Source organism: Lates calcarifer, linkage group LG16_LG22, assembly GCF_001640805.2.
Source record: "Lates calcarifer isolate ASB-BC8 linkage group LG16_LG22, TLL_Latcal_v3, whole genome shotgun sequence".
NCBI lineage: Eukaryota > Metazoa > Chordata > Actinopteri > Centropomidae > Lates > Lates calcarifer.
The window spans coordinates 4,962,748-4,976,748 of NC_066848.1; the positions used below are offsets into that span (position 1 = coordinate 4,962,748).

Here is a 14,001-nt window from a genome sequence, read left to right on the forward strand (position 1 = left end):
ATATATAAACTGCTATGCAGTCTTTAGGTGTGTGTCATGAACATGTCTTCCATTATCTTTTCAATCGACAGCGCTGAATATTCCAACCCTAAGAATTCAGACATATAGTTCACTGTATTTGCTGTGATCACAGGACAGAACAGAGAATAGGAATGGCTCAAATTCTGGGAGAATTATCATATGTCAGAATTAAATAGAATCAAATAGATAAATAACTATAATAATTTTGAGATAAGTAAGAAAGGTGACATATATGACTAGAAAACAAACTGATATGGCCATGTATGTGCCATACATGACTTGTACTTGTGCTGATAATGCAGGTTAAAAACTGAGCTAAAGTCATGTTACAAACTCAACACAAAATTAAGGGAAGATGTTCTCACCATTTCCAGTAATGCTGGAATTCTGTCAACAATTCTGTCAACATGTTTTATATATATGTGTATATAAATAAAACATGTTGACAAATTTTGAGTCACCCAACACTGTCACTGACTCTGCAGCTCTATCAATAGAATAAAATGAATTAATAGTGAAATTAATGCAAATAAACAGGCAACTCAAACATAAAATAAAGAATGATCTCGCACACCAATGTATTTTTCAGGTATTTAATAAAAGTCATTTGGGCTACTGCTCTTACATTTACAGTTGAGACATTCCTCAATTATTCTGGGTAACAGTAACATGTCTAGACCGTTTTGTTTATCTTGATGTTTACTTTGTACAAAACAAAAAGGCCAACATTATTTTTCTTTGTATAAAAAATATAAGTTAATTTAAATTTAACTCTAAAGAAAATAACAATAGTAATAAGAGCAATAATAATAATCATCATCAATAATAATGATAAAAGATCATAAGCTAAACATAGTGCAGACAATGGGATATAACTGGTGCTGAAAAGTAGGAGGGACAGTGCAGTGTTATGGACCATGTTCTCAGGTGGGGTTGGAGTGGGAAAAGAGACAGTCAAGAGCTTTCTCTCCCTCTCTCTCTCTCATACACACATACACCGATACACACACACTCTCTCACATGCATACAGTCTACACACCCACTCAGAAAGCGCATGACTGCCATTCAGTTTAGCACCATCAGAGCAAACATCTCAGTCTGTACAAACTAATTCCTAGATTGTACACAGTATACACCTATTACTGTATATATTCAAAACTATATATAAACTTCAGTTTAGGTGCATGCTAATTGTTGCTCTTGGTTGAAGCTTACTGGAAGCAATTCTGAAAAGTAAGACAGAGCACATCATGGAAACTGATGGTGCACTATAACCCACATGCCACCACCGAGGATCTGCTATCAACTAAACATTCATCAAAATGTACATTCACACCATTTGGGGGTGGGGGGTAGCACAGTACCAGTCGTAAAACAAATTATTGGAGAGGGAATTTCAGTCTTGGAGGGACAATGTCCACTGGAATGACAGTTTCAGACAAAACAATTTGTCTTTTGGAAGATCTGGGAAACTTATTTGAAAGAGTCCAAATGTACCCCCTTGCATGACGTTGGGAGACTTAGCGTAAGGGAGGATGATTTCTTTCCTTCGGCAGGTTGTGGATGTGAGGGGAACTTCTGTCACACACACCTGCAAAAAATCAGCCAACATTCTTGAGTTGCAAGTCCCAGAGATAGACACATGATGCACTTTTAGCTTAACAGGTTTTATAATATAATATGGGAAAATATGAAGCTGACAGTTGCTGAGACTTCAGTTGAGCTGCTGTGCCCTGCATCAACAGCAAAAATGACAAAGCGTTCAGTGTCATTAATGTTTCATACTACAGCTTTGAACCTGCAAGGACACCCATTTATGTCAAAGAGAGAAAACATCTGAAACTTATTCCACCCTTCACTCTAAATTTAATTTACATCTTTAACATTCATCACGCCTTAACCATGTGATATAGATCAGGGTGCTGTCTGGGCATTACAGAAGGTAGTCAACCTGTAAAAAGTTTGTTGTGTCTCTGCAAACAAACTAATCTTTATAATTCACTGGGACACTTAACCACCTTGTGCAGTATGTTTTATTCATGGTAGTAGAAGTGATTACTGATTAATAAGAGGAACCAGATTGTTGTCTAAAATAATTAATGTTGTGATAGTGGCGTGAAAAATGTTGTTGTTGAGAGTGGAAATTCAATAGTATGCAGTCTTGGCTTACTATAAATCATTGAAACTGATGCTATTTGTGCATCCTGCTCTTTTTTTGTCTTGCTCCTACAAACATTATGACTGCTGGCCTGGGGTCAGATGCTGTTAATCAGAAGAAAGTTGGTGTACTATGCAGCAGGTTCCTAAATGCCAGGGCTAGCCAGGGGGAGTGCTGTGGGGTCCACTTCAGGGAGAAACATTGTGACTCTCTTGTGACTGTGTTCACAAGTGTCGACATTATCTAACTCCTCTCTCGTCACAGTTCATCCACGTTTTGTAGAATATGCTGCAGGGGGATTTCTGCAATCTCCACGAAGAATAGGCTGTATCTCTTTATTCAAGTACTGCAAAGGATTTTTGCTCAAAAAGTAATAAAAAAACATTCTGACATCCACCTCCTCAGTGAGGCGGCATTACACCATACATCTGCTCTACACATTCCTTCTGTCTCTGGGAACACCTTGCTGAAGTAGTGCGCATATGATAAACCTACCACAGAAGGCAAACAGTACCATTTCAAAAAAGCCTGAACCGACAACAAGATTTCACATATCCTAGCCTGTGAAAGGTTCAGAGTAAGGCCTCTGCAAATACAAGACCATAGAGAATCAGCTCAAATGAAAGAAAAAAACAAAACATAAAACAGCCAAAATAAAACAACGTTGGACGTAGGGTGATGGGTTGAAGTCCCTCCCCATCAGCTGTCTGTCAGTCTCTGGGATCGGTGAAACCGCCAGTGTTGACACCTCCGTCACCCAATGAGGTAACTGTGTGTTTTCAAAGTCAAGTCGCCTTTAGCTGATCTGTCTCCTGCTAATACAGGTTGTGTGGGTTCTTCCTCCTACAAAGTTCCAGGTCCGTGGCAGGATTCAGGCTGTATTCCTTTGGTGGGTCAGTAACCCCTTTGGTAGTCAGTTGTCCACCTTGACAGGGCCTGAATCACAAGGTCGGCTGGGTACAATGTCCTCCACCTCTCCCCGTGCTATCTTCTCCCACTGGCCCAGGTTCTCCCTGCGAACACAAAACACCTCAGATCAGATTCACACTCTGCATGTTGTGGATTTACAATCAGGGCCGTGCTCCTAATTCAGACTTTTCATTTCTTACTGCAAACATATGGCTTATAATATGAGATAAGAAGATAAAATCATATCAATAAGAATCAAAAACATTGTAAACTCAATCAACAATAGGACAAAAGTTATTTCAAACAGAATCACATCAATTGTTTATGGGGATATTTATTATTTTTCCATTTATTTTATTTCTTTTGAATTAAATGTACTACTGTCAGTACTGATGGGGCTAACAGGTTAACACACAATTTTATAACACTTTGCTGCCACAAGGGTGTGCCTCTGATTTTAACTATGGTATGGACATAATTTGTTAGAGACAATTGGAAGTTAAAAAACAAAAAGAAATTAGAGAAGCTGAAATTATGCAGTTCTAGCAATGATATTAAGCCAGAAATGTAAGAATATGATATAAAAATCAAAATCAAAATAATAAACAAGCTGCATTAAACCAAACCAAACTGTATTAAATAACTAAAGGTAATTGATTTACACTGGCAGTTCATTCAAGACATAAATAACAAGAATTGTGCTAAAATGAACAATGGTCAAACACGTATCTCCACAGGCAGGGGGCAACTGTGTAATTCATTAGTCATCTGCAGCAGCAGTCCCATCAGTTCTTGTCGTCATGAAGGTAACCTCTCCTCCCTGTGCTATAATCAAGCCTGACATACGAGCACAAAAAGTGCTGCCCTTTGCTGCCATTCCATTCAATTAGCCAGCCTGATGCAGTTTACACGTCTGTGGCAGATCCCACAACAAGCAGCCGGGCTCCGCAGGGTCTAGGCCCGCTGCCCACCCAGAGCCCCGTGCTGACGTACTGCCGGGGCTTAAATATTACACTGCTCACTTTGTTTGCATTCCCCGTAGATCAAGGTCACAACATTTTAAAAACTAGTGGGCTACCCCAGGAGGGCCAGGCAAGTGTGCAATATGATCCCGCTCAACAACTAGAAATTACACATATAAATACATTCTTACACGCTTATCAAATGACACGCAATGTCACATCACACATACACACTGATGCACTGAGTTGAGCAACAGTTTCCTGTTGGTACTATGTAAACTAGAATGAAAAATCTGAATATGATTACAGACAGCTATAGTTTGTTTATTCCAATATCACTACAGTAGCATGTGTGTTTTGTTTGCATTTTCAGTAGAATCTTTGGAATGTGCGCCTACACACACACACATGCTCCTTATCACCTCTAATCTTATTTGTCTGGCCAACTGCTGCTGGTCTGACAAGGCAGGCACACATATGCTGTTGTAAGTGTATTTAGTGCCCATATCAGCATGTGAAATCAGCATAACAATACTGTGTAAAGGAACTTTTTGACCTATTTCCTAAAAAAGTATAAATTAAAACACTTATTAAAACACTTATATTTATTAGTATTTAATTCTAAACACATATATTAGATACTTTCCCTGGCACTGTTTGTGGTACGGATGAGACTTTGAATACTTACTGGCAGGCTTTTAGAAGAGGACTGGATGGAGGGAAAAGCTCCGATAGTGTCGTGTAGCATGGAATTGCAACAGCATTGTAGAATCCCACCTTTAAAAAAGGCAAAAACAAACAAAACAAAAACAAAAAAAACAAACAGAAATAACTAGATAGTTTAGGAAAGCCTGTAAATAGTTTGTATAAACAGTTTAAGAAACTGTGTGATAATGTCTGATAGTTAAATGTTTTTTTTAACCTATAATGCCATTTTAAAATATTTGATCTGTAATTATGCTTAAAAAAACATAACTGTTATATTATTACATCATTATAATGAGACCTATACCAGGTTATAAACATTCTTCAAATAATCATAGTAGATAACTGATCTAATTTCCTGGCAGGCACAGTATTTGTTAAAATGAAAACATAGTTCTGGTGAATAGTTATTGTTATTTATCAATATTCAAATTTTATTACACTACATACAGTATACCCATAATATTCTGCAGGGGCTTCTTACGCTGTATGTTATCTCTGGAACTTATTATATTTTTATCTCGATCTATAGTCACACTGATTATTCAACTATCTTTGATTTTAAGTTATTATTTCCACTTTAAGTCAACTATTGGTAATCCTACATGTGCAGGATATTCTAGTAACTTTTAGTATCACTAGCTTCCCTTCTGTAATTGTACCACCCCCTCAGAATGCACAAATTTCAAACTCTTCAAGTGTGCGTGAAGTGAAAGTAAGTACAGTCAAAGACACGTGAGTGGTAGTCTCACTTGGCCTTGGGGAACCTCATCCTTCTTGTCTCTGTCCATCATAGGGATCGGCTGCATCCCAATCTTCTTCATCTCATCTCCCTGCAGATAAACAAAATAAGGAGAGAAATTTCCTTCTATTCTTGCATTCCGCGGCAAATCTCCTGACCATGAGACAACACAATTTTGTGCCTCACGAATTGTAGAAGAGCTAGGTGTAGCAACATTTACAAGTAATAATAGAGGTCTGACTGGAGGCATGATCATGACACTAAAACTGTTTAAACTCCAACAGTATCCCACTGTACCTCGGCCCAGAACTCAGCATAGATGTCGTTGGCTGTGAGTCGTGTGATTTGCCATCGCTTGGTAACAGAACACAGGTCACATGCTGTCATCATCAGACCAATCACACGGTCCCTGGAGGGGAGCAAAGCCTCATTATAGCCATGTAGAGAAACTCAATGTGCTGTTTATATGCACCAGGTCAACATTTCTCTGTGTGATGCTATGACGCCCGGTGTGATCCCGTGCACCGGTGCCAGTCATGACCTCACCTGTGTGAGTGGTTGTTAAAGTCCAGCCCACCCGAGGTCAGCAGCTCCGACAGCTGCTGGTGGTTGTTGAAGTACAGGGCGAGGTCCGTGGCAATGATGGCCTTCCGGATGATCTCCAGCACCTGCTCGTACTCGATGGAATTCAGGTTGGAGAAAATATTGTGCCCTTCCAGCTATGAGAAACAAAGAGATCAATAAAAAAGCAAAAGCTCCACTTATGAGGCGTTCAGCTCAGCTAGACTACAACAGGTTGTAATCTCAGGTTCATCTCAGGCCATTTCAGGTTCACACCATGCCGGCAGATCACAGAGGAGGGCAGTACGATCCATTTCAATAGGTACTGTATGTAACAGTGTGTATGCCCATGTGTGTGCATGTTAGCATTCATTTTCTGGAAATTATACATTAATTCAAGTATTTCTAAATTCACAGGATGCATGTGTGCAAATTAAAAGAAAGTAAAAATGTACTGTAATGTGAAGAATATCTGAATCTTATGCACAGAAAAAACAATTACAATTTTTAATGTGAAATTCTAATTCTTTTTTTTGTGGTTTTACTCAAAAGTCAGGTCTATGGAAAATGTTTTGAAGCTCATTTTGTGTTTTTGCAAAAAAACTAAGTGTGTAGTTTTATAGTGTGACAGCTATGTTTTTAAAGTGGCCATCTGTCTCTGTCAGCGTTCTTCAAGTGGTGAAGCTTGTTCACATATGGCATCATTTCTGACATCCTCTTTTTGCTATGTTCAATTATTGTGCAATGCCCACCATCTGCACATCTTTAAGCAAGAAATAATAAAAAACATGTAATGTTAACCACCTAATTTCATACTAAATATTAGCATTTAAAAGACAAAACATACATTTAAAAAATGTTTAATTTTACACTAAGTTCTGCATAGTGGAGCTCTACCTGTAGGATGGAGACGGTCTGAGAGAAGTGGTGCTGCTCCATGGTGGAGGTGGAATACAGAGCAGCCAGTGGATGGTCAAATTTCTGCAGGTATGCATTGCTGTACCCCCGATGGTCCAGATCATGGCACAGACAGGCTATCAAAAGACCCTTCTTCTGTAAAGCAGAAACCACAGTGACCTCAGACGATAATCCTGTTTCCAATTTCATTTTTTTTTTTGTCAAGCAGTGGTAAAACCCAGACCCAGCAAGGAGCAAACCTCTAGCTCTGTGAAGATCCCAGAGGTTTTCTGTAGGATGGCATACATACAGTGTGCCACCGTCACTGCGTGCTTCCAGTTGTGGTAGGGCACACGTCGGTAGTTCTTTCGTACAGACATGGTGAACCGACACAGCTTCTCCAGCTCAAAGCTACATGCAGTGTGAAAAAAACAACCTGATCAGCAACTGCTTTGATGAATAAATAACGCTGGCATCATCATGGCCCTGTGACACTTTACCTGGTCTTTCCACAGGAGTTATGAACCATGTAGATAAAGACAGCAGGCCAGATCTCCTCAAAGGGACTAATGTCAAAGTGGAACCTGGAGGAAGGAGGAGATGGGAGGAGAGTCTTAAATTAGCATGTACAGCACACCTGGGAGAAGGAGAGGAGAGACAGATGAGGGGACATCTGAGGTCTGTGTCTATTGAACTGACAGGCTGACATCTTGAAGGCCCACCCCTTCCTGTGCTGTGTATGCAAGCCCCCCCCCAGTCCAGGTCTGGACTCTTTCACAGACACGTGGCTGTAGGCCAACTACTCTCAGGGTCACAGGTTTTGTGTATCAGAAGAGATAGTGACCAAAACCTGCTCTGAATGTGAACCTGAAAGGGCACTCACATTTCAATCTCTTTATAAATGGGTGCAGGGAGGTTGAGCTGGGTAAGGGTCTTCCATTCTTCTGATGTGCAGATGCTGTGATAAGACAGTTTTTCCATCGTCACTCTGTAAATGCATTCAGAGTGCCGGATCCTGTGGTACATCTATGGGAATCACAGAACAGGAGTTAGTCTTTAAAATGTCAGGAGAGAGGCTGAACACTCTGACAGAATAAATACCATGAAAATGAAAATATCCTATATCACTGTTGGAATTTCCAAAAGGGTCAAATAGAGTTAAGTTATCTGCAACAGCCCTGTGTCATATTTTATCTGCGTGCCTCCAGAAAGTGTCTCCACATCTGGTTTGTATCCCTGTCCCCTTTCCCAGACAGGCAGGAATAAGACAGTCAGGTACAGGCGCCAAGCCTCACACCTTCCACCATAAATCACCATAAATCAGGAGCTGGCCTAAGTCAGTTTCCTAGAGACGTGAGGCATAAATTACAGCTAAACATAAATCCTGTCAGTGGACGGATGCAGACTGCTTGTCTTAAAATATTAACGTGCCTCATCAATTTTAAAACCAACTTTGTGACGCTGCTTCTGCGTAAGTTTGTCGCACAAGATGATGGTGAGTCAGGCCCCACAAAGAGGATAGGCTTTTGACAGACAGACCACACAAGGCAAGCTTCGAGAGTTAGCATGATTCATGAAATGTCTGTGTGTTCCATGTAAGAGATAATCATCACTGTCAGCCATCAGAAAAGAAGCTTTATTCATATTTTCGAGCAATGCACACTTCAAATAGAAGCTGTTGGCACTACCTTTGTCAGCCTTGGAGAAAAATTACATTACTGCTGAAACAAGCCTCCCAGCAATAAGAATGAATTTAGGACAGTGATGAGGCCACTACCTCAAAGGTGCAGTTATCTGAAAATAAGCCAGAATTGAGTATTCACTACTATGAAGTGCTTTATAATTATCTCATAATCTTGCACTATAGTACAAGAGGAGGCCTGTTCAGACAGACATAAAGAGAATAGATTATGTTTTGCTGCTGTAAATATCAGTTATTTAAATATTAAGACTAATTCAGTGTACTCACATTTGCACAGTGTAAGGCCAAAGCACAAAAGACAGCAAACATCTTAAAGTTGTTCTCATCTGTTTTAGTGAAGGCACTTCCGCTTAGCTTGTTCACCATCTGCACCACACCTATAACGGTCCCCCTGCTCACGATGGGCATGCACAGGATGTTCCGTGTGGTGTAGCCGGTTTTGAGGTCCACCTCTCTGTCAAGAAAGACATAGAAATATGAGACATTAGTTTGTCTTATCATTGTGTTTATTTAGTGAGTTTATATTGTGAACCATGCAGTAGAAGTGATGTGCAGTAGAAGTAATGACACAAAAGTACATGGAAGAACTGTTCAGGATAATATCAAGGAAGTTAATTGGATTGTTGATAATCATACATAATGTAAAAGATGAGTAAAAATGGCTTATCACAGTGTCTGCTGGAGTTTACCGGTTGAACCGTGGGTCTGCATAGGCATCTGGGATATTTAAGACTTCCCCTGTCCGAGCCACTTGGCCAGCTATTCCCTTGTCTATAGAAAACCTGCAGGGAAAGTGGAGAAGAGATGAGTTTCATTTGTGGACTGCCCATCAAGGCTTCTCAGTCTGTCTGTACTGGGTGAATGGATGAAAATCAGCTTTAAAAAAAAAAAAAATCAATAACAGATCAATAATATGAAAATCCATGTATTCAGCACAGTGTAAAAGAAAAACATACATACACACCTAATTTCTTTGGTTTTCCTAAAGACAGGTTTGCCTTCTTTTTCTTCCCCAATATCAAACAGGTCAGAGTACAGTTCTTTGTTGTTGTGATCTACCTGGAAGAGTGCGCACCTGTCCGCATTCACCAGGTTTTTTGCATATATCTGTAAAACAACACCAGGGGCACATACTTATTAGCAACACTAAGGATTAAAAAGAAAAAGAAAAAAAACAAAACAAAACACAGAAATTATGTCTAGCACCTGCAACTTAATTAAATCAGATACATAGCTGCAGTTTAAATTGATTCGTTTTTACGGGAACAGTTAAATGTAGAAAATAAAATAAAAAACACACACAGTATAACTACAGGTCATTCCAGTTCATTTCAGGGTTTGAACCAGATGACTTGAATGACCTGAGATGACACAACAGTCACAAGGCAACAAAATACATACAAACAGAGAGGTGGGTTTTAGTAGAAGAAACAGGAAAATCATGTTTTACGCATCCAAATCACATCTGTTGTAGATCTGCAAATTAGCTGAAAAAACTTGCCTATTTTAGGCTGAGCCAAGTCTAAACATGTATCTAAGTATGTATTTATTATATTAATAATGAATAACAAGAGGTAAAATTAGTATTATTAATACCAACAAGCATGTACTGTAAGGAAATATTAGCAATGCTCCACAGGTAACGAGATGGCCTGTGTGTATCTGCATTACAGCAGGATTACTACTCTTTAACACACATAACCTAACACACACTCCCAGGATGTGTAGCCTTGAAGACAATGTGAATGAACACATACTTGCAGAAATCACACTCACCATAATATGTTCAAGTAGAGAATCTATTGCCACAATGTTATCAAAGTATGTTCTGTGCGAAAAGAAGAAATGGCGCATTGAGATGTTTGACAAATGGGAAGCTCTGATGACGTTCACATTCAAGACATGAAAGCTAAGTTGCCCAAAATGCAGTAATTCTTTTCTATTTTGTGAGCAAAAAAGTTTTATTTAACCTTGGACCTGACAAGAGAAAAGATTAAAAACTAACTCACTTTAAAATAAGAACATGATGTAAATACACTTTTAAAAGGTTTTCATCAGCATTAATTTAGTGTGAACTGTCCCACCAGCAGCTCTTACTTTGACACGTCTAGTAGGAAGTCATTGAGCTCAGTCTGTTTGGCGAGGCCTCTGCACACCTAGAAACCAAAAAAAAAAAAAAAAAAAAGGTCATGACCCGTCACATAAACTTATTAAACTTTTCCCACAGAACACATAGGTCACTGCATGTACTGTAAACAAACTGACTTGCTGTACACACTTGGCTGTGGGCCACCTTCATGAGTTTCAGTAACAACAGAGTGTTTTGCAGTGAGATCTAACAGTGCTGCAGTGGGACGCTGCTTCTCTGAGGTGTTATGCTATCTGTTCATATAAAAACAGCACTGGGGCATAATGACGTCCTCGGGGAGCTGTTTGTTAAATCTACGGCTTAGTTGATTGGACTGGGCCGAGTGACAACCCAGTTCCTGTACACAGTGGATTTCCCCATTAAAAACACCAGTGCTGAACCAGAACAAACAAAGTCACCCAAGATCATAATAAGTGGAACGGGCAGGCTTCACCTTGTTTCCAGACAAGTCTTTAGTGAAGTGTTACAGTGCAGCATATCTGCCACAATATGGAGTTTCAAAATTCAGACCAGTCGTCTGTGGAAATTTGCTCACCTGTACTTGATGAATGGCAACTGACGCCCACGCTAAATTAGCTGTTGCAACCTGAAAAAGAAAGTGAAGCTTATTTCCAAAGAACTGCAGAGAAAATAATGTATCATAGTTTACACAAGTTATCGCACATTTTCCAGGTTTAATCTGTTCTTATCACATTTCCTCGTTTGTATAACTCAACATAATTATCTGCTCTGCACATCAGGGGGTCTCATAATCACAGAAGAGTCAGTCGGCCTACAGATTCACAACTTACACCTGTAACACTGCTGCATCTGCATGTTTGCTATTATGGCTTAAAATGTAAGCGATGCAAAACTGCAGAAAGAGATATTTTTATATGAAAAATGGGTCAAATGTGTGACGTTAAAGGGGTCGTTCTAAGTGACCAACCCACAGAGAACTATAACACAGCTCAGCCCAACAAAGTATTTTAGCTTCTTTTAGCTCACTGTTTTGGTTTTACAACCTGTAAGATTCATGTTTTGGTTCAGTCATCCACTTCTTTTTCTACACCTGTTTTAAGCGAATAAACTTTGATAAACATGTTGCCACCCACTACCTGCCTCTGAATATTAAACTGATTTACTGTGACACCTCCTTGAGATTTGACAAAAATGACCAAAAATGCTAAAATATATAAGATGCTGAATGTATTTCATTAGCATCTAGAAGAAAGTCCTTGGAGATAAAAAGACATATTTTCCAGCTGAACCCCACAAAGCTAATAGAGATCTTAAACAGATCCAGATTAAGGTGAATACCAGGCTAACTGTAGTTCTGTGAGCCTTGCTCCAGTCTCCCACTCTTGGTGTGTTTTGTCTGGGTCAGACTGACCTCCTGGTGGCTGAGGTTGAAGGGCTCCTTGCCCCAGTGCCGATGCAGCTCCAGGATGGCAATGAGGTCCCCGATGGCAGTGAGGATGGGGAGGCACAGGACAGAGTGAACATGGATCCCTGAGTCCTGCCCTGTGCCGTCGGGGAAGCGCTCGTCCTGCAACGCAGAGGTCAGTGAAGATGAACATCACCTGAACTGCACAGGAGTTTAACAAAGGAGGTCAGTGTAGCTCGTGTATCACCGGATACCAGATTTTCCTTGGACACCTCCTCCTGTTCCAAGTGTGAGGTGTGAATGAGAAGACTGTGCTCTACCAGGAAAAATCTCCCATCATTATCGCTACTGTATTATAACTCCTCCATAAATTCAAATTGAAATTGTATATAGAGGGCATAAAGATATCTGTAATTGAACCTCACAGCCATGCAGTAAAACGTTAAGATTCCTGTGATGGGTAATGAAAGAAAAGAGTCTTACCCCCATGATGTCCTCTACTAGCAGTGTTTTGCGAGTTTTGGCAACATGAGCGGCAATGGTTGTCCCAAATGCGATGGGGCCGGAGGGGATGAGGCTTGGAGGGCCATCCTTGGCCCCCGTTGGAGTGAACAAACATAAACTCTATTGAGAAGCATAAACAAGAACAAATGTCAAATACATGCACACAACTGCATTATTGTACACAATGTATCCAGCAAAAGTCCTCTGCACTTACATTGTTGCATTCTCCCAAGAAGTAAAGTGCAAATCCATCAGCTTTCGTTGCTGTATAAACATGAGACACACAGGTCACAGGCGTGCAGTGCATGCAGCTTAAATACAGTTAGACAGTCCAGTAACAACTGACATTAGCTGTCATTGTGCGTCCATGCTGTATTATTTCACATAGATATGTCCAACAGCAAATGGCAGGTATACCTGAGTGGGAAAGTGTGGCAAGGAGACAACAGTCCAGTTTCAATCTAATAACAATCTGTTAACAATGTCCCACATAACAACAAGGGCACTCTGACCGAGGGCTTTGTCTGCCATCCAGTTCATCTCATTCCCAGTCCTCCTCTCCAGTCCCATTTCAGACTGATATATAGGTCATGTTATCATACAGTGTGACAACAGAGAGACTGGTGGAGCATCAGTGAATACACAGATGATCAAGAAGTTAATGAGTAGAGTGGTTTGGGTGAACTGATCCTTTTGTGGTTTGGTTAGATTTGGTTTATTTGTAGTTGAAAGTGGATAGATCTGCACACCAAATAGCTCCAGTTAAAAGGATTTGATTTGCTGTTGAGACGTTTCGAGCACAAGCCTGTTCTTTAGACTACTGATAAATGCAGAATCGCCATCTTAACTCTGCATTTATCTGTAGTCTGAGGAAGAACCTCACAAACTGGAGCTATTTGGTTTGCTGTATGGGTTATGTGCGTGAAGATTACTAAGAGGAAAATCATACTCCTTCTCTTTTAAGATGCTACAAAATGTATTGAGAAAATCTGACCCCAAACTCACAGGAAGATGTTTATACAAACAGTTTATCATAATCAAGTAGGATTTTTTCTGCAACAAATGTGTGCTGTCAGTATTACTTTTGGGTTGTGGCATCAGTGTGACATGAACTGAAGCTGAGGGGATCAATCATATGGATGAGTCCCCCTTTTACCTGTTTTGATGATGTTGCACAACTCATAGAGCAGGAGTTTGTTGTCTCCTCCAGTGTCCAGGCGCTGCTCCATGTAGCTGTTGAGTTCGTACACCACACCCTGCATATTTGTGTCCTGGTACTGCTGGACACAAGACACACAGAAAATTGCAACTCCACAGTCTCATAT

The 14,001-nt window shown here is 40.1% G+C and overlaps 1 protein-coding gene across 5 annotated transcripts in view; it reads right to left on the reverse strand.

The window, feature by feature from the left end:
• Positions 1 to 600: 600 nt before the first annotated feature.
• pde10a (phosphodiesterase 10A) overlaps positions 601 to 14,001 on the reverse strand; it is a 52,695-nt gene continuing 39,294 nt past the window's right edge. For 3 of the 5 annotated variants that reach the window (XM_018660097.2, XM_018660096.2, XM_018660102.2), the window contains 19 exons: positions 13,833 to 13,956; positions 12,891 to 12,940; positions 12,656 to 12,796; positions 12,179 to 12,334; positions 11,342 to 11,392; positions 10,755 to 10,813; positions 10,434 to 10,485; positions 9,622 to 9,764; positions 9,347 to 9,439; positions 8,925 to 9,111; positions 7,839 to 7,981; positions 7,456 to 7,539; positions 7,216 to 7,366; positions 6,956 to 7,111; positions 6,044 to 6,216; positions 5,795 to 5,906; positions 5,508 to 5,588; positions 4,739 to 4,827; positions 601 to 3,192 (listed from right to left, as the gene is read on the reverse strand). In XM_018660097.2, coding sequence (XP_018515613.1) covers positions 3,093 to 3,192; positions 4,739 to 4,827; positions 5,508 to 5,588; positions 5,795 to 5,906; positions 6,044 to 6,216; positions 6,956 to 7,111; positions 7,216 to 7,366; positions 7,456 to 7,539; positions 7,839 to 7,981; positions 8,925 to 9,111; positions 9,347 to 9,439; positions 9,622 to 9,764; positions 10,434 to 10,485; positions 10,755 to 10,813; positions 11,342 to 11,392; positions 12,179 to 12,334; positions 12,656 to 12,796; positions 12,891 to 12,940; positions 13,833 to 13,956 — 2,145 coding nt within the window. In that variant the 3' untranslated portion in view covers positions 601 to 3,092. The remainder of the gene's footprint in view (positions 3,193 to 4,738; positions 4,828 to 5,507; positions 5,589 to 5,794; positions 5,907 to 6,043; positions 6,217 to 6,955; positions 7,112 to 7,215; positions 7,367 to 7,455; positions 7,540 to 7,838; positions 7,982 to 8,924; positions 9,112 to 9,346; positions 9,440 to 9,621; positions 9,765 to 10,433; positions 10,486 to 10,754; positions 10,814 to 11,341; positions 11,393 to 12,178; positions 12,335 to 12,655; positions 12,797 to 12,890; positions 12,941 to 13,832; positions 13,957 to 14,001) is intronic. The other 2 variants (XM_018660100.2, XM_018660103.2) reach the window with 1 other exon arrangement.